The following is a 23,107-nucleotide window of genomic DNA, read 5'->3' as shown; positions in this document are numbered from 1 at the left end:
ATCCCCTGCCAACCCGTGACACTGTGTTCCAGGTCATATTAGAGGCAAGGCCCCCTGAAACAGCAGGACCCCTTTCCCAGTGCAGGAGAAAGTCTGGAGTGGTCTCTGGATCAGGGATCTCCTGCACTAGTGCTGTTCTCTTTCTTGGGAATGCGGGCATCCTAGATTCGTGTTCTGAGGAGCAGCCTAGGTTGGGAGTGGGCAGACTCTGAAGGGCCAGGTTGTAAATATTTCGGACTTTGTGCGATATGTGTTCTCTGGTGCAGCTGCTCAGCCCTGCCATTGTGGCGCGAACGCAGCCGTGACAGCGTCTAAACAGATGTGTGTGGCCTGTTCCAATAAAGCTTTACTTACAGGCAGGATTTGGCCACAAACTGTGTAGTTTGCCAGCCCTTGACCAAGAGATACTAGATTTCCAGAGAGTCTGGGGCCAACTGTGTCTGATATCTGCTTTGCCCTTTATGTTCTATTCACTTGGGCAGATGGGCTGCGGGGCCACTTTCCATATGCTGAGATGGAAGTGGATCCCCTCAGAGCAGCAGTTCCCCCTCTGGTCATGGCAAGTCCCGACTGGTCTGTGGGCGATGTGCTGGCTGGGTGCGCTCTGCCATCGGGGATAGTGACTGTAAGGGGGCCTGAGAAGTCTGAAGTTGAAAGTCCCTGACAGAGAAATTCTTGATATCTCAAAACCTAACAAAAGTGGAACTTCTCAAAGGTATTATACTTAGAATAATAATAGTTCTTCGTGTATGCTTATGGGTTATGGGTTACGTTAGCTTTTGCATGCCGACCTGGAATTTGACAGACAGCTGCCTGACAGATGAACTTTGGAAACTTTGGAATCTGTTTTGAATCCTAGCATTGCCTGTTATTTTAGTTTGGTTGTTTTTAGAAACATCATCTTAAACTGAACTATGCTGTACATGGTAAGTCTTTTAAAACAGTGTATGTTTCAAAAGTGGGGTCTTTCATTTATCACAGCACACATCCACGGTAGAGTGCGAGCCTGTTCTTTTCTTGGCCTGCAGTGACCCACGGTCCTGTCGGTTGTCCACGCTGAGGAGGAGGGTATGTGCTGGTGTCGTGTGCATAAGCACTCCCAAAGCAGGGCAGTCACAACCAATGGCGACTTGAAGAGCAGAGATTTTTCATGGCCTGGATGTTTTCAACCCAGCGTTTGCACTCCCGCATCCTGGTTCTCTTAGAGGGGACTTCTTTCCAGAGTGGTTAAAGGTTTGGTCCAGATCTAGTTGGATCTTACCAAGCATGACTTCTGTCACATTCTTGAAGTCCTTATGAAGAGACTATAAGCACAAGTTGGAAATAACCACCCAACAGTTCTGCTTTTCCTGCATAAAGCTTTGCATGTCAGAGTGGGCTGCGGGTCTGGGTTAGATTCTCCATTCCACCATTTACTAGGGGACTGACCCTGACCTTGTGTTCCTCAGGTTCCTCGGCTATAAAATGGGAATAATAAGTTATTATAAAAGTGCACATTGTATTTGGTGCTCAGCAAAGATAGAGGTGTTTGATATTCCACACATGTGCTGTTTAGAACCCCCAGTGTAGGTCTTAGAGTGTGCAGAACCACAGGATAAAAGGTCGCACATTTTATTCAGTAACTCAAGGAGAAATTATGTCTATATTAAATGTTCTATCAGGAAATAGAATACAAAACTTGTGAATAATATTGAGATAAAGCATGAACATCAAGAAATAGTATTTTACTTTTGGCCGCTAGCTTGGGCTAGATGTGCAGATTCCCTGGGGGTCTCCGGTCCCTTTTCTGCATTGTTAGGATGATTTGAGTGGAAACGTTTGCTTTTCTGTCTAAGGATAGCGTCAGTGAGTGAACTGACCCTAAACTACATCAGTGTGGTAACATATCTTACTATCTCATCTAATTGAAACTAATCTGAGCTACAAAAAATTTGTGTGACTATTCTAGGTTTCTAAAGTCACCGAAAAAACTTTAAAAATAAAATATGCTTCATTAATTTGCTTACCTTTTTGGGTCTTTTTTTTTTCCATTTTGTTTTTACTTCAAAATGATCCTAATAGAATTAATAGGGACGGTCTTTAATTGCTTAATTTTATTTAGTCGATTTGGATTTTATCTCAGTGTTCTAATATACTTATCTGCCAAGTTCAGTGATGATCAAGAGCTTGACCTTTGAATCAGCAAAGTGTGTGAATAGCTGATCTTCCAGAAACCTAATAATACAATACCTGGTACCTTGGTTTCTTTACCTGTATATAAAATAAGTGACTGAAGAGCCCACTCTGGCTTTTCACGTTTTAGCAGTCACTTAGGTGCCAGTTTACTCTCCCTTCCCCTCGGCAGCTGTAGGAAGGGCCTGTAGAATGCTCCTGTTTTTGTAGTACAGAGATGGAAGGCCAGAGTGCCCCAGAGAATGCATCAGCCTTGTCTGGGAAGGGATAAAGGTTTGTAGCAATAGTAAGCAGAGTTTTGAAGAGAGGAGTTGTTGCTACCCAAGGTGACAAATATAACTGAAATCAAAATGTGGTGCTTTTGGGTTTACATGCCCTGTATTTAGCCCTAGAAATATCAGGCTTAATGAAACATTAGATAAAAAGCAGCACATTCTTAACTTAGAAGTTCTAAGTTAAAGCACATAAAAATTTCATTTTTTAAAAAAATAACTACAGTCAGAAAAATATATATACATTAACTGTAGACTTATTGGAAAATACAAATACATAAGTAAACCTGTAAGCTTGGGACACTATTACTAAGTATGTATACCAAACCAAATTGGAATAATGCTGCAGGTTTTTTGTAACCTGTTTTTACACTGTCAGCTCTTAGATGTATATTCTTACAGTTGAATTTTTCCAGCTTTCTCAGTGATGCCAAATTTTTTAATCTTTTTGGAGAATGTTGGCATTTTAGTAATACAGAATAACTGTTTTTGTCTTTTTTCAGATCACCTGAATAATTTTGTATTATCATTGAAATTTCTTTTTTTGCTTTGGTAATTTAGTGGTTCTTTGGTGATACTTCAATCTACAGTTGTGGTGTGATGTGTTGTAAAATATGTGATTTTTATTAACTTGCTGCTCTGTTAAATTGCATCTTTTTTTTTTTTTCTTTCTGTAAAGGAAATGTTAAGAAATTGAGATGCATAAGTAATCCAGTAGAGTTCAGAGGTACATATTTAATGATTGGCGAGAGCTTGGCCATAATGTTTTTCTTAATTTTTTTAAAAGTAATTACTAATAATTATTTCCACATGGTCATTTCAAGGAGTCTAAGTATGTGACTCTTGACTTCAAGTAGCTTCCAGTCAAAAGTGGTGTTCTTCTTAGTGTTATTTGTGTAGGACAGGATCCACAGGTTTCTCAGAGTGGCTATTAGATGTATCACCCCCCAAAGGTGAAGCACTACGTATCTGAAGGAGGAAAATTGATAATTATAATATTGTTAAGTCACTTCAAGAGGAGTTTAAATATATATTGCAGAAAAAAATAGAACACACCAGGCACAGCTTCAATATGGTTGGCATCCACCCCAAAGGCTCAGAGAAGCCCTTCTCCTTTTTTCTTAAATCATATTTTATTGGAACAAATTTGTGAGTTTAATTTCCATTTTTCACATAACAGTTCTTTAAAAGTGTATCCAAACCACTCACTTGAATTCATTTCTCCAGGCAGAGGCCCGTCTGCTCGAGGAGCAGCGGAGAGTGCAGGTTTACCTTCACGAGAGCACCCAGGACGAGCTCGCACGGAAGTGTGAGCAAGTGCTCATTGAGAAGCACCTGGAAATTTTCCACACAGAGTTTCAGAACCTGTTGGATGCTGACAAAAATGAAGGTGAGCCACTAAGACTCAAAACCTGTAGATAATTATTACACTCTGAGGTTTTGAAATTGACTCAAGAGTTAACAGCATTACCAGCATCAGTCATTTTTTAAAGGATGAATATATGAGTGTCTTGCTGTGTGTTGATTGCAGAGCTCTGTTGAGTGCTTTGGAGAAAGAAGAGCATCTTTACAGTGCAGTTGGAAATATTGCTTGTTCCATGTCTTCAGCATTAAGTGACATTACCCCTACTTTTTTTCTCAAAGATTTTTCTTTTGAAAATTTGTCAAGATGAAAAGGCTATTGTTTTTTTTCTTAACCCTCCTATGTTTTACTGGAATGTGTTAGGAGCTCAGTAAAAGATTGATATTTGGATTTGAGATTTTTCCTCTTTGACTCTCATAAACTAACCATATACCATGTGTATAATAAATGAAGAATTTGGCACCCCTTTGTGACTCATTTGTTTGCATAGTTGAGATGGATATTAGTATTCTTCTTAAATTTCTTTATTAAAAAATAAATAGTGAGTGCCTATTACATGCCAGGCATAAATAACAATCTCAATGCTTAGGAAGCATCAGATGTTTTCTGATAAAAAGATTTTTTTCTTTTTATGTTAGTGATTCTCATAGTGAGGGGGAAAAGGAACTTTTACAGTAGCGTAACTTCATTGTCACTTTTAGCTAAAAAAAAAAAACTATAAAATATTTGATCGTAACTAAGTGCTTTGATTATTAAGGTCTAAAAACACAGTCATTTTGTTTCAGGGTACCTTTCATCTCAACATATAATTAGTGGAAAGAATATGCAAAGTTTATTTCAGTGCATAAAGATGGTGCCTTCTTCTTTCAGATCTGGGTCGCATGTATAATCTTGTGTCTAGAATCCAGGATGGCCTAGGAGAATTGAAGAAACTTTTGGAGACGCACATTCATAATCAGGGTCTTGCAGCAATTGAAAAGTGTGGAGAAGCTGCTTTAAATGTAAGTACTGTTTGATCGATATTCAGTTAGCCCAACCTTTCCCACACAGGAACTGCAGATGTGTGTTGTGCGTCTCCATTTACAAATCCAAGTGGTAGAATTTCGCTAGACTCCCGTAGAGAACCTGGATGTGGCTTTTTAAAGACAGTTCACAAATGTCTTTGTTTAGTAAAGACCTCCAAAAACTTCTCCAGCACCGACTAGGCATTAAGGATGTTATTTCTTGACATTTTCTATCTTCTCACTATTACATTCCATACACTAGAAGATTCTCTCATAGAAAGAACAGGCTAAGGCCACCTAGAAGCTTTGCCCTGCCCTCCAGTTGAAGATCACAGGATTGTTTGCCCTGCAGGGCCCTGAAACTTATAGCATTTCTCATACACTCCCCTGACCCCAGAGGCACAGAGCATATTCCTGCTAGGTTTTTTGTTATGCAAGTAACAGTTTTACATAGGAAATAACATGTGTTTCTGAGACAGGTAAGTCGTCTTCAGTTTTGTCCCTGTCAAGAACTTTAACTTTGGTAGGGTTTGGGAGAACTAATGGAGAAGAAAAGCTTCTAGAGCATAGTAAGTGCTCATGCATAAATCAGAGAACTTTTTATCTCTCTGATTTTATCGTGTTTAATTATTTTTGACACATTGTCTTTAATATGTTTTATTGATTATTAGTTCCATCAGAACTTTTTCTGTTGAACTCATGAAATTGGGGCTTTTCTTATGAAGAAAAATGTTTCTTTAAGAAAGCAAATACTTTTTCTGCTTTCTGCAAAAGAAGTTTTTCCTAAATTTCTATTTTATTCTCTTATTTCTAAAGTCTCAATTGACTCGTGTAAGTTAGCAGTACCATCTCACTGATGCTTGGGTTTCTTGTACAACCTTCCCCAGTCTGGGTTATAGATGGCACCTTTATTCACTAGTGATGGGAAGGCCTGCGAAACTTGAAGAATCTTAAGGAAGAGCATGTGTACCCAATGCTTAGCCTGGCACACAGTAGGTGCTTAAATACTTGTTGTAGGAAAGAATAAATACAGCTGCTTAACCGTAATTTTAAATAAGTATTAATTTTTATCGCATTCGTGGTAAGCGTAAAAGATATATTGTAACCCAAGCCAGGATGATTTTCGAAAATCTACTGATGCTTAAAAAAGCAGAGATTGTTCGAATAGTAAAAAAAATAATAATTATACAGTTTTTAAAGTTTGAAAACTTTTGCCTAATCGAGTTAAGTCATAGTGTATGAGAATCATTTAGCATATTAATTGCCAAAGAAGGCACTGCTTAAATGATTTTTAAGGACTAAAAAGTTTAAGTTATCTAGCCCTATGATTCCATTTATACCATCAGTTTGGTTAGAAAGCAGTTTTATTGCTTAGTTAATCTGGCCTAGACTGAAATTATTACAGGTTTCAAATCTGTAATGGGATTCAAAACTTCAAAATCTACTTAAGTTTTTTCTTAAGGCATTTTTTTTCATAGTTAAAACAGACCCGAAGCTTAAAGACTGGTCCGGCATAACCGGCATGAGGGGAAGCGCGCACGGGTCTCCCTCCTCTCCTGATTCGGAGCTGGCAGCCCCCTCAGCAGAGGTAGCTGAAGGAGAGCCTTAACTTGCGCTGTGTTCGGACCTCCCCACACCCAGCCTGTCCACTCCCCAGCAGTGCAGGCTGGGCTCAGGGCTCCACTTGGAGAACGAGCTTCTAGGCCGAGTGACACTGAAGCAGATCAGTGCGGGTCCCTCTCACCCACCATCCACCACCCACCACCCACCGCCGTGCGAGAGTCCAGTGTGTTTGGAAGAGTTCTCTGCAGCCTCTAGAAAGCCTTGTGATGGAGCTTATCCCTGCTTAACTGATGTGCTGTGCTGCAAGATAAGTCAGCATATTGCATTGGGGCTCCAGGAGGACGTCGGGAACCTTGTACACAGAAAATATCCAAGGATCCGATTTAAAACTGGTTTGAGCTGAACAGAGGATCAGATATACACCTTTTTAATAGGCAAGTTTGTTTTATAGGCAGGTTACCCTGCGTGTGACTTCTGGACCGAAAAGAGAGAATGGGGCAGCACTGGCAAAGGGGCACATCTTACCTGGCATGAAGCTCTCTTGGATGTCAGAAGTGTAGGTGACATGTGTGCCTGGAGAGATGGGCCAGAGCGCTGCACATGCGACGTGTCTGGTTGTTGGCAGTGTAGTGCAATGCTGGACACCACAGTGTGGCTGGCCCTGTGTGGCCTCTTAATTTTTTTTTTTTTTTGGCCTACAGCGAGCGTCTGGTCTTCCTAGGTGGTCTCCCATCCAAGTACTAACCAGGCCCGACCCTGCTTAGCTTCCGAGCTCAGATGAGATCGAGCATGTTCAGGGTAGCATGGACGTAGACTTAATTTTTTTAAATCTCCCAAAGCACCTAGCTGCATGATGCTAGCTGGTGTTACAGCTCAAAGGGTCAGCCAACAAATGTTACCCTGACAAAATTGAAATCATTGTTTTCATTTATTCAGCAAGCATTTGTGACATTCCTGCAATGGATTTGATATCAAGAATTCTGAACTGAAATGCCTCACCTTTGTCTTCTCATTGAGTTTCCACGACCTCATCTTTAGGTGGCTATATTGCAGGCCTGTTTTACGCTCATGTCTTTCTCCCTTCTGTAACACAAAGGTGGCAGTTGTGTGGCATCTAGCTCCTGCCTCATCCTTTGCCCATGGCAGCGTCAGTAATCTAACATGGTCTGATTTCCTACCGAGTCTGGACACAGCCTCAGAATCCCTCCAAAGCAGGAGGCAGCCTGCCCGTCATGCCACCTCAGCAGCGAGTTGTCTGCGCTCTGCCCTCTGAGGAGTCAGGACAGCAGACAGGCCGTTTTCCTTGGCTCTCTGACTGTTTCTGTCCAGTTCCAAAGCTGCCATCGTAATCTAGGCCCCGTCACTTCATCTCCCATTCCCGCTTCTCCCTCCTAATGCTTAGCAGTTTAATCTTTCAAAACTGCTACTTAATGCATTAACAGTCTAATGCCACATTTATTATTTGTTTTAAACAAAACAAAATAAAACCTCTTCCCTGCAGTAATATAGTAAATTTACACTATTAAATCAAAAATCCTCTTCTAATTTGCCCCCATTTTCATGAACCTCGTCTTCCGGTGAAACTGTTGCATGATCATTCCCCCAACACCACACACTTCCTTGTTTATACTCACGCTACCATCTCTGCCTCTGACACAGTTGGCCCTGCTTTCTACTTGCCTTAGTCCTGCTCTTAAGGCAGCTTAAATTCTCCTTTTTGAAAAGAGCTCTCCACTAACCATTCTAGCCCTAAGTGGTTGTACCTCATCCTAAACTCTGAAGGCATTTTAAAAAAATCTGTCACGTGCTACTTTATATTTGTGTGTGACTTCTGTGTTTCCTGTCACTCTTCCATCAGTTGTAAATCTCCTGAGAATAAAGCTGACACCTCATTATAATTGTACACTGCAGTTTTAGTGCTAGCATCTTATACAAGCATTTATGGATGATGATGATGATGATGATGGTGATGGTGAAGAGGAAGGGACATCTATATGGCCACTGTCTCCTTTCCAGTTTTATCTTCCATTGTTCTTTATCCTCATTGTATCCATCATCTAAACTTGGATTGATTCTCACTGTTCCAGGAATGTGCCTTGCTTTGCCTTCCTAGTTCTCTCCACTTAGACACATTCCTTTTCTTCTACCTGTTAAATACCTGTTTATCTTTCAAAACTCAACTCAAATGCCTTTTCTTCCACAAAGCCTTTCTTGATCATCCTTTTGAAATAATAGCACGTTGGACCATTTACATGACATTCATGCTACTCTATACGTCAGATGTCTGTGTAAACGTCTCATGCAGGGATGACTTTATCCATCTTCAAGTCCTCAGAGTTCAGCACAATGCCTGCACAGAACATGTCTCAGTATACTTAGGTTTTCATCATACCCATTGTTCCCAGCAGGAACTAGGACTGCAGACACAATACATAAAGGACAACAGGATAAATGAAATAAAGGGTAGCAAAATGAGGACAGGAAACACAAATGAAGCTAAGCATAAGACAGCGCTCAAAGTGCATGCAGTGAAGTCCACTGCTCTCATTGGAGGTGGGTCACAAATGTGCCTCCAATTTTTTCCAGTTGGTACAGAGAGGTTGCCAGTATGACAGTCAGTTCCCTTATTCTCTGTGGTCGTAAAGGATGAGCCTGCAGCTCAGAGGAACGGTTTCACTGGCATTCAGAACTGAGAGTACTTTCCCCAGCGTCCTGTCCTATGGAGAACACCAGCAATGTCATCCATGTAATGGTGACATCCAGTAATGTCATCAGTGCTCCACTTATAAGTAAATACGGTATCGAGTTTTGGGATGGCTTTATAATTTCCAGGACAACAGCCTATAGCAAAATGCCAAAATAAAGTTTAGGAGCTGAGTCAGATAATGCAGACTCATAAGTACTTACTAATAGATGCTCGGAGATGCAGTTGGCTCCATGTTGAATTTTTAATGAACATGATTCCTAGCCGTTGGGGGCTGTCCTTCTCTACAAAGAGATCTCCCTGAAGGCACATGAATCAGGTTTACAGGAGGATGCTGCATCGCTCTGTCTTCAGGACAGAAATGGCAGCAGCTAAGCACAGAATCCTCTTTGAAACCACATGTTGATCCAGTGTCCTCAGTCTAACAGGGACTGAAATGCAAGCCCACAGGAGTGGGTGTGCAGATGCTTAGAGGTCCCGCAGGCGGTTGGTCTGACAGTGGAGTGCTGGGCTGCAGGGGCAGATTAGGGAACAGAGTCGTGAAGGTTTATCCACAGCTTCAAGGGAAATGTGCACAGGAGGGGTCAGGAGCTGCTGGGGCTGCGGTTCCTGGATGGGGAAGGATAGCTTACAAAAGGGAGCATTTGAAATGGAGAGTCTCACAGGCAGAAATAAAGTCAAGTGGTTCTGACTAACATTTTTCAGTATAAGACTTAAGGGGTGAATCTAGGACCTTATCAGAATGAGGGAAAAGTTGTGTGGTTTACGTTGAGAGTCAGAAACAATTGCAAGAGCTCTTGTGTGTGATCTGTGACCAGAAGGAACCAAGTAGCAGCAGGTGTGGGTGCTTCTGGCAGACTGGATTTCACTCATACATCCAAGATTCCCTTTCTCTTCTGGAGTAAAATGTTTAAATAACTTTGTCCAGGTATAACCATCCTATGGATGATGGCAGAAGGAAATTAGCGACGCAGTGATAAACTTGGCAGGGAACTTTACATGTGGAATATCCCTTGGCTTTGTAGGCGAAAGGACATGGAACACGCATGCGTAGAATCTAAGCGTGCGGAGGGTAGAATAAGGAAACCCTAGACTACTGTGGCCATAGGCTGTCCCTAAGCTGGGCGATGGCTTTATGAGGTTGATTTTACTATCCCTTTTTGTTTTGAATATGTTTGAAAATTTTCCATGATAAAACATTTTTTAAAAAAACAAAAGGAAAAAATATACCAGTTTCGATGCAGTACAAGTGGGAAAGGAGAAGGGGGGAGTGAGGAGCTATTCTAGGACAACGAGTAGCAGTTATATATCTAAGTTAGACCAGCTTCACAGGGAGCTGATGCACGCTGACTGTGTAAAGGTTTCAGAAGGCATGTAGCTAAATTTGCGCGTTTATTTTCTGTCTTGCCACAGGATGAAAAGAACCTTTTCTCTAAGATAGTGCACAGGTGTCCGTGCACCTGTGCACATGTAGCATAATCAGGCTATGGAGAGAGTTGTTTTGTTTTTCCATCCAGGATAAGCCCTCTTTTCTTTCATCGGTAGGGAAGACCCTAATCCTTTCACAAGCAGACCAGTCATGGAGGCCTCTCCCTACCCACCCCTGACTTTATACCACACATCGGACTGACTTTTTGTCTACGCTCTGCCATTATCTTTTTAAGTCCCCAATGTGCACCTTGAAGTAGTAAACATAGGTGGTATCACCTTTCAGTATTTTAAGTAATTTTTATTTTGCAATTTAGTGTTATGTTTTCTTTTAATGTTTTCTCTTATTAAATGTCTATATCAGGTAGAGGCCACTTTACATATTATTGAAATTGTAATCTTGTCACAATGTATTTGTTTATAGTAACAGTAAACCTTGCATTTTTATATTTTTTTAACAGAAAACCTGAAATTCTTTGTATAACCCTATCACAGGAAAATGATTCACTCTTAATGGTTACTCGTTATTGTTTAAAAACAAGTAAATAAAGTGTTACCAAAATGCAGACTACTTATAATTTGGGGAATTCTGGTTTCTCATTCCTGATTCCTAAGGTCACTGTCTGTCAGGAATTTGGAAACGTGCATATACCATTTAAGCTCCCTGCACCTCAGGCCTCCCATCTCGTGAAGTGACAAGAGGGTGAGAGCAGGGCTTCCCGCCGACGCTGCCCTGCTCACGTCTGTCGACGCGGCTGGCCTCAGCTCAGAGGTTGAGCTTGCCTTGTGCAAATCTTCTTGACTTGTCACCTAGGCCTTTCCCTTTTCAGAACTGGAGAGGAGATGCTCAACTCCGGAGTCTGGCTTCCCGGCCTCCAGGATGACTCTGTCACCATTTAAACCTTTGGCCAGATGCTTAACTGTGACTTAGTTTCTTCATCTGTAAAATGGTGATACATACAGCACCAGCCTCATGGTGCGATTGACAGTCCCCGTTCAGGCTTAGCGCCATCTGGCGTGCAGCGAGTCCTCTGTTGTTACTCAGGTCTGTCTCTGCCCCGTCCTTACTGTGGCTGACTTTTACAAATGTTGTTCCTGTCATGACACTCCTTTGTCCAGAGACCCTCAGAGGCTTACCTAGCCGAGTCCCCAGTGCTCTGCCTATATCCCAGGCCCTGGCCTTTCCCCTCCTAGTTCCCTCTATTTGTCCACATGAGACTTCTGATCTGGTTGGGGGGCTGGTCAGCCCCTCACAGCCATGTCTAAAACACACACAACACACACACACACACCACCACCACCCCACCTCACCATCCCCTTTGCCCACAGTTCCTCCAGCTTAAACCCTGCATCACTCTTGCTTCGCATGCCCAGCTAAGTTCTAGATAACTGGCCGATTGGTTTCCTCAGCCAAAACGAAGTGTAGAATTTAGTTTTAACAACAAAATGAGCAAAGCAAAACTGTCCCTTTGAAACTTTGTTTTCTGTGATGTCTTTGAATTTTCAAATAATTTGAAAAATCGCTATTTTTCATATTAGCTTGGAATTAGTGTATAAATTTGGGGGTCGAGAATATATTTTATTATGTCTGTAAACAAAATGTCCTATGTGTTTTGATGAATAAAACTATTTTTTGATCTTATTCATTAATATCTTTGAAGAAGTAGTAAAACCTTTAGAATGTATTTATAGCAGAACATTAATGTAAAATTTAATTCCAGTAACCAACTTTTGTTTGTTTTTCCCCCTACTTAAGGACCCCAAAATGTATGTACAGACAGTGTTGGACGTTCATAAAAAGTACAACGCCCTGGTCATGTCCGCGTTCAACAACGATGCGGGCTTTGTGGCCGCACTGGACAAGGTGGGTGCCTTCGCATGCGGCTTCCTGTGGCAGAGACGACAGCCATTGTCCTCTAACTGCATTTTGTGTGGTCCACAGGCTTGCGGTCGCTTCATAAACAACAACGCAGTTACCAAAATGGCACAGTCGTCCAGTAAATCCCCTGAGCTGCTGGCCCGATACTGCGACTCCTTGTTGAAGAAGAGGTATGAGTGACTTTGTGTTGTTTCTTAGTAAACCTATTTTAAAATCTCAGCTTCAGTTGAGGAATTAAAACTTATGTTACATTTTACATATATGAAATTGTAATTTTTGTACACTTTGAGAAACTACTTTAATACATTTTTGTCTTCCTAAAAGATACTTTATACCATATGTTATGTGCTCATGTCACTTTTTCCTTACATTACTAACGTCTTTAAGAATTGCAGGCAGCGTGACCCGTTTATTAGCTAAAGTTCCACTGGGTGGGTCAGACTGGTTGTCACAAGGGTGGAGATTACAGCAGGAAGTGGCTTTTTCTCTTTCACTGCAGTAGCTCCCACTGGCTGTTTTTTTAAAACACAAGACTTTGCATATACTCAGTTCTTTAATTATCCTGTATGCTTTTAACATTTATCTTCATTTAATGAGTTTTTAATAGCTGTTTCTTTATATTTTAACCGTCTTATAACTGGTAGTTTTCCTATCGAGTATGTGTTTCTTTATATTTTAACCGTCTTATATTATAACTGGTATTTTTCCTATCGAGTATGTGTATTAGGGCTAGAGGCAATATAATCCACTGTGTTTCTCTCCTGGACTGTTTTGAAATTCCCACTGACATTTCGTGTGTGTTGTGGTTTTTCTCAGCTCCCTTTTCGCTTGAACAGCTTCCTTCAGCGAAGGAATGCTCAAAACTTATTTTACTGTTCCAATTATCACATCAACAAATGTTGTGATAATTTTTTATGCCCCCAAATTTTACTGGATTTGATATTAATAAATTATTTTAGACAGCTCCCTGAGGGTCACACAGTCCCGTTATGAAAAACACTGAGAATACCTACATGTACCAAGAAAAAGACTACAAACGGGTCTCACCGAGAGGAGAGTTGTAGAACGCTTCAGTGAACGGTTTGCAAACTAAGTTTGTCAGTGAACTGAAGAGTTTTTCTCCAGGATACCGTATTCTTGGAGTGTAAAGATGGCTCAGCGGCAGCAAATTAATGTAATTTACTGTGTTAACAGAGACCTGAGCAACCACATGGTCTGATAGGCATGGGAAATGTGGTGACAGCCATCTCTAACTTTATCAGAAAACCATTTGCCCAACTCCAATGAGAATTGAGTATTTGGAGTTTTTTTCCTTATTACTGCAGTGTCGGTCTGATGTATAATTTAGCATCTCTAGTTAGATCCTCAAATATATTCATTTCAGGAATGAAAATGGACATTAAATCGGAATACCTGATTTCATTTTTTAGGCTATGTAACATGAAAATTATCAATGTTTTAAATATGGCGACATAGTAGGGCTTCAGTCTGTTTGGCAGAACACATAGTGCCCTTTTGGTCTGTTGTTTTTTCATGAATGGCCCTCATCAAGTCTCTTTTTAAATTAAGGCTGCTACAGCAGACAGAATGGCAGACAGCTCCGAAGCGCAGCTTTGGGGAGCTGCTGTTGGTGGATGGGGTCGAGCAGTGCTTGAAGCGAGAGAGCTGCAGGAGAAACAGGGAGACGCATCGGTGGGGGCGAGACTGGCGTTTCCCAGGCAGCTGCTCTGAAGAAGCAGCAGCTCTCAGCACCTTCCTGTTGGGTGGCCAGGACCATTTTATATGAGTTCATGGGAGTCTTGTTTATGAAGGACTCATCATAATTTACCCTGAAACCTTGCCTTTTAATTAATTTTTGTTCTGAGAATGAATTAGTTCATTCTGGGCAGATCAATTAAAGGACAGCCCATAAAGGACAGCCATCTAGTCTTATAGATGGGACTACAAACAGAAGTCGACATTTTAATCGTGGCTTAAATCTTTTCATTATCTTTAATTATTAGGCCATTATTAGGCCATTCATGCCTTTTTTATTTTTTCAAAGTTAAAGCAATATTGTAGAAAGCAATTAAAAAAGTAGAGCTCATTTACTTACATTTAAATGTGCTCTACTTAAACAGATTCTTTTAAAGAAAAACTTTATTCAGAATATGTTTGTGAACTTTTAGATAAATGGCTTCTGTTGATTTTCATTTTGGACATTTTAAACAATTGTTTCGTAATCTGCTCCTCAGCGGTACAGTCATAGTAGCTGCCAGATCACCGTGGGTAAGAAGGTCGGCCACCTCTCTCACGTACCAGTCTCAAGAACACTGGTCGTCTGGGTGTTCAGCCTACACTCTGGTGTGACAGCTGGGCCAAGTGGTGCTTGTTGATGAAACGGTCGATGACTTGTTTTAAAACACTGCCTTTTTAAAAAATTTCAGCTCCAAGAACCCAGAAGAAGCAGAACTAGAAGATACGCTCAATCAAGTGGTAAGGTGCTTAATAATCACGTCCACTTTTAGTGGCCATTTGAGAAGTTATTTATAGAGGGCGTCTGAAGTGTGGAAAGTCATAGAATCACTTACTTTATTTTGAATCTATAGTTTTACTCCCTAAAGAGTCATTAACTTTAGCATTTGTACATTCCTTGCTTGTGTCAAGTCCAGACCACACTCTATTGTTACTTAAGAGGCTGATGAAAATACTTACTTGAAAGACTGTGGGGAGGTATTTTTTGCCGTTATAAATGTTGGCGCACACAGCCAGATAAAGCTCGCGTTTTGGTGTGTGGGTGTATCAGGTAAAGTCGGATAGTAAGTGCATTAAGTGTGCTTTCTTGGTGGTTCTGTCAGATGGTTGTCTTCAAGTACATAGAGGATAAAGACGTGTTTCAGAAGTTCTACGCAAAAATGCTGGCCAAAAGACTGGTGCATCAGAACAGTGCAAGTGATGATGCCGAAGCAAGCATGATCTCTAAACTAAAGGTAAATGTAATCATTTCCTGAAAAATTTTAAGTTGTTACTAAAGTTCTTAGCTTCCCCAGAAATATTAGTCAGTTGGGCAGAGCCGTTCGTCGGCATAGCACGAGGAGTTCATACAGTATGGGCTCTGCTGCTCCCCGCAGGAAACCTTCCAGAATCACTGTGACATGTCCAGGTCATCCTTCCTCGGACTGCAGATGCCATCTCGATCCCTACCCATCACTGCCCAGCCCGTCCGACCCAGCCTGGCCTGCCTGCTCTGCTCACTGTCCGAGCATCCGTTCCTGGCCTTCTCAAACTTTTACTTCAGATCTGTCTTCACCCCTCAGAATGGCCCGCCTGTACTTGAAATTTGTTGGTCTTAGGTTAATTTGGTCTTGTTTTGCTCTGAGTGTATATCTATAAGAAGATGGAAAGCGTCAGTGTGACTCTGCTGTCAAGTTCTTTCTCATTCAGTCATCTCTGCGTTTACCTGCATTTGCTTCAGTGCCTGCTGGCCTGGCCTATCTAGCGCCGTCATACGTCGTAGAGCAGATTTCACGTTGACCTGAAGTTCTCGTTAATGTGGATGTCCTGTTCAGCTCGGGCTACTGTAATGAAACACCACAGACTGGGGGGCTTAAACAACAAGAGTTTATTTCTCAGAGGCCAGGAAGTTCAAGATCAAGTGCCAGCTGATGTAGTTTCTGGTGAGGGCCTTCTTCGTGGCTTGCTGATGGCCACCTTCTCACATGGCGGAGAGAGAGACTCTTCTTATAATGGCGCTCATTCCATCATGGGAGCCCACCTCCGTTCCCGTCGCATTAGGGGTCAGGACTTCAGCATAGGAGTTTGGGAGACACAGTTCAGTCCTCAGTGGCTAAGAGACATAGACAAGTTATGTCATTTTTGTATTCTACCAAGGTGTCACAAATCCTTGCTCTTAGACGCTCCAGTGTTAGTTACATGTGTACAAAGACAACTGTTGAACTTACGGCTGTTAGTTTTGATGGTACATAGTTAAATGATACTTGCTTTAGTAGTTTCGTAGCAGTTAAGCCTGTGTCATGTACTGTGATTTCTACGAGACTCTTGGGCACGTTCATGTTTCTGTAGAAGTTAATGGGACGCTTGTCTGGGCTTCTTGCAGCAAGCCTGTGGCTTCGAGTACACCTCTAAGCTGCAGCGGATGTTCCAGGACATCGGCGTGAGCAAAGACCTGAACGAGCAGTTCAAAAAGCACCTGACGAATTCAGAGCCGCTAGACTGTGAGTACCCACGTGTTCACACTCCTTTCACAGGCAGCATTCTGAGGAGTCCGCAGCCTTTGCAGCGGGTGAGGAAGACTGGCGGAATAAGTGCGGGTGGTGGATCCTTTATCAAAGATTCAAGGACAAGGAGAACATCCCTCCCCACCGCTCTGGACTCCGCATGACTCTTGTGTGGCATTAGGAGATGACAGCCATGGATCGTGTCAGCCTTTCCCAGAGGATCTGGCACTGAGCGTGGCTGGTCGGGAGCTGGGGGTTCAGGGGTGCGCTGAGCTGGTGGCTTACATCCAGGTCTTGAGCCCCAGTCTCTTCTACTCACCAGGGATCTGCCCGTTCAGGACTCCATGCACAATTTCATTTCTAGGTTGTTTTCAACCTTAGCTCGTATCCATCTTAGATTCTTTTTTTTTTTTATAAGAAACTGACTTGGCTCTATAGAGAACAGAATCAAACCAATAAAGACTGCGTGGCCTCAGATCAGCACTGGGGATTAGGGCGGGCTGGTCCTGGGACGCCGCCTCAGGGGGGCCAGCTGCCTCCTATTGTAGGGTCTGCTGCAGCATGGGACAGCGGATTCTGCTGACGTCATCATGGACTAATTTTGTCTTTCTAAATGAAAATGGGGATTTCATTTTTCCCAAAGCAAAAGAACTATTTCACTGTTAACTTGACACTGTGCCAGTGGACTTACAGTCAGCTATTTATGATGCTAAAATAGTATAACATATATGTTGTACATATAATATGTGGGGGGGTGTACAGTAACAGTCTCACACGAAACACAGTAGGGTTAGCTGTTTACTTGTGGGGTTTGTTTTCTGAGTTGGGAGTTCTAAGGCCATCTGTGCCTGGTGACCAGCTGTGCCGTGAGTGAGCTGAAGTTACGATAGAAAACTAAAGCAGACTTACGGTGTCATAACTCTGAGTTAGAAGTGAAATAAAAAACTCTTTGGAGGAAAAGAATTTCTGTCTCTCCCACCTTTTACTAATTTTAATTGAGTTAAATCAATTAAAATTAAATTCTTAGTTTTATATTGAAGCAGGATTTTTACTGAATGTGTTTTAGTCAAGGGCAATCCACGTGTATCTGTAAGGGTGGCATTTTTCACTTTGCGAGACTAATTAAATGTATTCCTGACTCTCCATTCCCGCCCCTCCAGTGGATTTCAGTATTCAGGTTCTGAGTTCCGGATCGTGGCCCTTTCAGCAATCCTGTACATTTGCCCTGCCGTCGGAGGTAAGGCTGGGTCTGTCTCCTGTCCCGGTGGTGCTGAGTAGAGCTGAGAAGGGGCAGCCTCGCCCCTGATGTAAACGGTCTCTGCAGATGGCCTTCCTGCAGGTCAGCCACCTGCCATAAAACGGGGCCAGGGCCAGGGCAGAGTGCCATGCAGTGGGGCAGGACGAGCCATTTGAAGGCTGGCCACCCCTGGCCCGTCGACAGCGTGTTCCTGTACGCTCAGACAGTAGAACTGATCAGAGCTGTGATGAGCATGATGTTAACTGCCTGGAAGTAGAAAGCTCTCTTGATGACGTTCAGGGGCTTATTTCAGCGTGCTTTGCGAGAGTCAGACACCTGGCGTTTGTACTTTACTTTTATGTAAGCGCTAACTTTGTACTGTAAACTAGGAACAATGTTTTATGTAGAAATGCCGACTACAGACTGTTGTGAGGTATATATGCCACATAATGCTGTCCTTTTATCCAGCTGGAACGTAGTTATCAGCGCTTCACAGCTTTTTATGCTAGCCGTCACAGTGGCCGAAAGTTGACATGGTTATATCAGCTGTCTAAAGGAGAATTGGTAACAAACTGCTTCAAAAACAGATACACTTTGCAGGTAAGATCACCTTTTTATTTTGGAATATTTTTAAAATTCTAAACAAAGATAAGACAAATTGTAGGAATCAGAATACAGATTCATAAACAGCATGGATTCTAAGAGTCAGATGAGCTGAATCCTAGTTCTTTCTGGCCAAGGGACAACTCACTTAATGATGACACTGAGCCTCAGTTTTCTCTTCTATGAAATGGGGTGTTCGTGCTTCTATTTTGGAAGTGGTGGGATAATTAAATGAAGTAATGTATTTAATAAGTGTTTCGTCACAGCTCCTGCCTGACACACATTAGGTGTTCAAGTGGTAGCTTACAAAGCTAGAGTTTTATGTATTTCTTTGATACTGGTCCTTTTCCTTTGACAAAGCAGTTTCACATGAATAATAGCCCTCAGTGCTCACAGCAGTACTAAGCAGTAAGTAATAGTGACTTTCAGGTAAAGTCTTGAGGAGTCCAGCTTCTTTTTCTTGAACGTTGTGAAGCGCAGGCCTCACAACTAATTGCTTTATCCTCTGAGAGGGTTTTGCTGGTGAACTTATGAAAACAGTCATAAGTCAGTTTTTAAGTGTTGAGACTTGAGACTGCATTCTGCAGACTCACATTCTGCTCAGTAGTTTAAACTTTCAATAAGTCTATTCTGATAAAATAGTTAAAATGCAGAATATTCTGTCACACCAGGTCCAGAGGTCTTTATCAACTTGAGTATGGTTATTATACAGTTGAAATCCTGTTTTCTTTATTCCCAAGCACACACAGTAGAACTTGTGAGCACACGCTTTAGTCCCTAAATGTCGGTGCCCTTTTGGGCCAGGCATACGCTTACCAAGGCGGGCAGGATCGCCGTGCGGAGGCACCAGGGCGGGCTTGGTGATGAGTCAGTAACCTGCTCTTCCCAGGCCTTGTATTTTTTTTTTTCCCCATGACCATGACTTGGGTTTTTTTGTTTTATTTTTTTTCTGTTCTTGCATTTTTGTTTAAGGTACAAACAAGGTGCTTTTCTGGTTTTTTTTCCTCCTTTGATTTTTATATCAACTTTGTTGAGATAATTTACATGCAATAAAAGGCACCCATTGTAAGTCCAGTTTTGAGTCATGGCAGCTTATACACACCAGCGGAACCAGCGCCAAACAATGGAATGTCTCCGAGGTTTGTGTTGATGTAGGTCACCTGCTCGTCAGCTCGGGAGTGGCCTTTCAAAGCCTACCAGAACCTTGCTCTCGCCCACTGCTCATTTTTCTGGTTGGCGTCCTAAAGTCCCCAGAAGCCCTGTTGTCCCTCAGGGACACTAGTGTCATTGCTTGTCCTCTCATTGGCCAAGGTTTGCTGTTTGTCATTCTTGCTGCTGTGCAGCATGGAAGAGGAGGAGGGTGAAGGAATTTTCACGGGAAGTGGGGGGTGCCCAGGGCTCCCCAGGAGAGCGGCCTCAGAGGGCTTCCGTTCCCCGCATACACTTGAGGAATTAGAGCCAGCGTTTGCGCCTGGTGCGCAGCTTTCTGAAAGACCTTAGAGCAGCTGTGGTTTGATTTAAACCATGTCATGCTTCACGCAGTAAAGTACTTAGGATAAGAAAATCAAACATGATTCAATATGCAGGTTGATTTATCAGTAAGGTACCAAAAGATCGTTTTTCTTAGCATTTATGCGAAAACAAATTTGAAGATTGATGCTCAGTGTTTCACTTTATACCAGGAGGGTGTAACGAATGAGTGTGGATGCACATTTCTGTATTTACAAAAACAAAACATTTTAGAAGAAAATGCCAGATCACTTTAATGTTTGAAAAAGTGGGAAATGACATCTTTTAGGAAAATGTTGCATTGTAGTAGAATTGTACACTTTGCATTCCTTTTTAAATCGATCTTTATTTTTCACATCTGTTCAAAAGTTCGTCTTATAAATAAGTTCTTCAAACTCAGGTGATGGATATTTGGAGTTTTCTCCTGTGTTTAAGTTTTGCTTCTCTCTTCCTTTCATGTGGGGACCTCGAAGGCATCCACGTTCCAGATGGCGATCCTGCTGCAGTACAACACAGAAGACGCGTACGCCGTGCAGCAGTTGGCGGACAGCACTCAGATCAAAATGGTAATCTTGCTGCTCTGCCCCTTTTGCGTCGTGTCGTGGCCTCCGCCGTCATGTAGGTATTGCAGGGCGGGCATGGGGAGAGGGCTTGAGCTGCACGTTTGCCTTAGGAATCTGAGCATGCTCTATTCCAGTGTGACGCGCACCTGTACACGGACACGTGTACATAAGTACACCAGCCTGCTTATCTCTCATTCATTTAGCTCATTCTTAACCCCCTTTTCAGCTGAGCTTTTCTTAAGCTTTTCTAAGCTTAAAATCTTCACTTAATTTTAATATTATTCCTGTTAGTCATTTCTATTGAGATATATTTCACATAACATAAAGTTGTATACTTAAAGCATACAACTTAGAAGTATTTCATAAGGTTGTACAACCACCACTACTATCCAAAATATTTTCATCACCCCCCCCCAAAAAAGCCCAGTACCATTAGCAGTACCTGCCCTCCCCCTGGCCTCTCCCCCGACCCTGACAGCCATTAATCTATGTTCTGTCTCTATGATTTGCCTGCTCTAGACATTTCATAAAAATTGAGTTATATAATATGTGGCCTTTTACGTCTGCCTTTTTTCACGTAGCATAATGTTTTCAAAGTTTAATCCATGTTGCAAAGTGTATCTGCATTTCATTCTCTTTTATGGATGGTACAGATAGAGCACGTTATAGTCATTCATTCTTCAGTGGGCACTGGGCTTGTGTCTACCTTTTGGCTGCTATGAATAATTGGCTGTTATGTGAACATTCACATACGAGTTTCTGTATGAACATATTTGCAGTTCTCTTGGGTAGATACCCAGATGGGGAATTGCTGAGTGTGATAACTCACACTTTTCAAGGAATTGCCAGACCATTCCACAGCGGCTGCACCCATTTATACTCCCATAGCAGTGCCTGAGGGCTCCACCCTTGCCACATCTCACCAACATTTGTTCTTATCGTATTTTTTTTTTTTTATAGCCATCTAGCGGGTAACAAGTGGTATGTCACTGCGGTTTTGATTTGCATTTTCCTAATAACGATGTTGACTATCTCTTGGCTTTTTGTATATGTTCTTGGGAGAAATGTCTGTTCAAATCCTCTGCCCACTTGTTAAGTGGGTTGTCTTTATTGAGTTGTAAGAATTCTTCGTATATTCTATGTTGTAGACTTTTGTCAGATACAAGATTTACAAATATTATCTCCCATTCTGGATTTGTCTTTTCACACAGTTTCAGTGTTGATGACGTCCACTGTATTTTTCTGTTGCTTGCGCTTTTGGTGTCATGTCTGAGGAACCATTGCCTCGTCCAAGGGCAAGCACTGGTCTTTCCCTGTTGACTGGTCGAGGGACCTTTGTCAGAACCGTTTGGCCATGAAGGGAGGGGTCTGTTTTTGGATTCTCAGCTATTTCCCACTGATCTGAATGTCCTCACACTGGTACCATGTTGTCTTGATCACTATTGTTCTGTAGTGAGTTTTGAGACCTCCAATTTTCTAAGATTATGTTGGCTATTCCTTGTCACTTGTTTGTGTTTTCATGTAAATTTTAGAATTAGTTTGTCCATTTCTGCAGAAAAGGAAGTTGGAATTGTGAAGGGGATGGCAGTGAATATGATTGCTTGGGGGAGTATCGCCATCTTAACAATATTAAGTCTTCTAATCCATAGACACGATGCCTCTCCATTTATTTAGGTTGTCTTTCATTTCTTTCAACCGTGTTTCATAGTTTTCAGTATACTGCTCTTACTCTTCTTTGGCTAAATTACTCCTAAGTATTTAATTATAGTCGATGCTATTGTTAATGGAATTGTTTGTTCATTACTAGTGTATAGAAATACAGTTGATCATTGCGTATTGATCTAGTTCTAATACTTTTTTTGCAGATTCTTTAAGGCGTTTTTACATATAATTATGGCACCTGCAAATACAGATCATTTTACTTCTTCCTTTTTGTGTTCGGATGTCTCTGCATTTTCGTTCTCTACCTGGTCGCTCTGGGTAGACACCGGTGCAGTGTTGATCAGAAGCGGCATCCTCGTCGTCTTCCTCACCTTAGGGAAAAGCTTTATGTGTTTTCACTGTGAAGTGTGATGTTAGCTGTGGATTTTTCTTAGATGCCTTTATTACATTGCAGAAGCGCCCTTTTTTATTGTTTTTATCATGAAAGAATTTTGGATTTTTGTTTTCCCTACCCTGCCGAATACATAGCTGTGCTCGTCGTGTCGATATGGTGTGTTACGTTGATTCGTTTCCTCTGTTAAAATCACTCTTGCACTCTGGGGACAATCCCACTTGGTCATGGCATGTGATACCTTTTATATGCTGCTGGGTTTGCTATGCCAGAATTCTCTTGAAGATTTTCAGCATCCATATTCATTCACAAGGGACGTTGGTCTGTCGTTTCCTCGTTTGTTTCGGTCTGGCCTTACGTCCAGTGGACAGCTCTAAATTCTGTAACGATGACTTTGCGCCTTTATGCATCCGTCTCCTCTCACCTCTCACTGACGTCAGGAGGAGGAGTCTGAAGTCAGGGTGGAGGTCGAGGCTGCTGCACTCTGCGGGCCGCGCGCGTCCTGAGTCCGGGCCGCTGGCGCTCGCTGCTGCTGCTGAA

At 42.0% G+C, this 23,107-nt stretch overlaps 1 protein-coding gene and 1 pseudogene across 1 annotated transcript in view; one reads left to right on the top strand and one right to left on the bottom strand.

Moving 5' to 3' along the window:
* CUL1 (cullin 1) overlaps positions 1 to 23,107 on the top strand; it is an 81,821-nt gene that overhangs the window by 54,551 nt on the left and 4,163 nt on the right. The window contains exons 8-17 of the mRNA XM_015596181.2: positions 3,672 to 3,834; positions 4,678 to 4,808; positions 12,263 to 12,370; positions 12,449 to 12,555; positions 14,812 to 14,860; positions 15,223 to 15,354; positions 16,482 to 16,599; positions 17,763 to 17,839; positions 18,308 to 18,439; positions 20,425 to 20,517. Coding sequence (XP_015451667.1) covers positions 3,672 to 3,834; positions 4,678 to 4,808; positions 12,263 to 12,370; positions 12,449 to 12,555; positions 14,812 to 14,860; positions 15,223 to 15,354; positions 16,482 to 16,599; positions 17,763 to 17,839; positions 18,308 to 18,439; positions 20,425 to 20,517 — 1,110 coding nt within the window. The remainder of the gene's footprint in view (positions 1 to 3,671; positions 3,835 to 4,677; positions 4,809 to 12,262; positions 12,371 to 12,448; positions 12,556 to 14,811; positions 14,861 to 15,222; positions 15,355 to 16,481; positions 16,600 to 17,762; positions 17,840 to 18,307; positions 18,440 to 20,424; positions 20,518 to 23,107) is intronic.
* LOC112469974 lies at positions 7,067 to 7,189 on the bottom strand (annotated as a pseudogene).

The sequence above is a fragment of the Pteropus alecto genome, unplaced genomic scaffold, assembly GCF_000325575.1.
Source record: "Pteropus alecto unplaced genomic scaffold, ASM32557v1 scaffold48, whole genome shotgun sequence".
NCBI classification, from domain to species: domain Eukaryota; kingdom Metazoa; phylum Chordata; class Mammalia; order Chiroptera; family Pteropodidae; genus Pteropus; species Pteropus alecto.
This window is presented reverse-complemented; position numbering and strand designations above follow the sequence as displayed.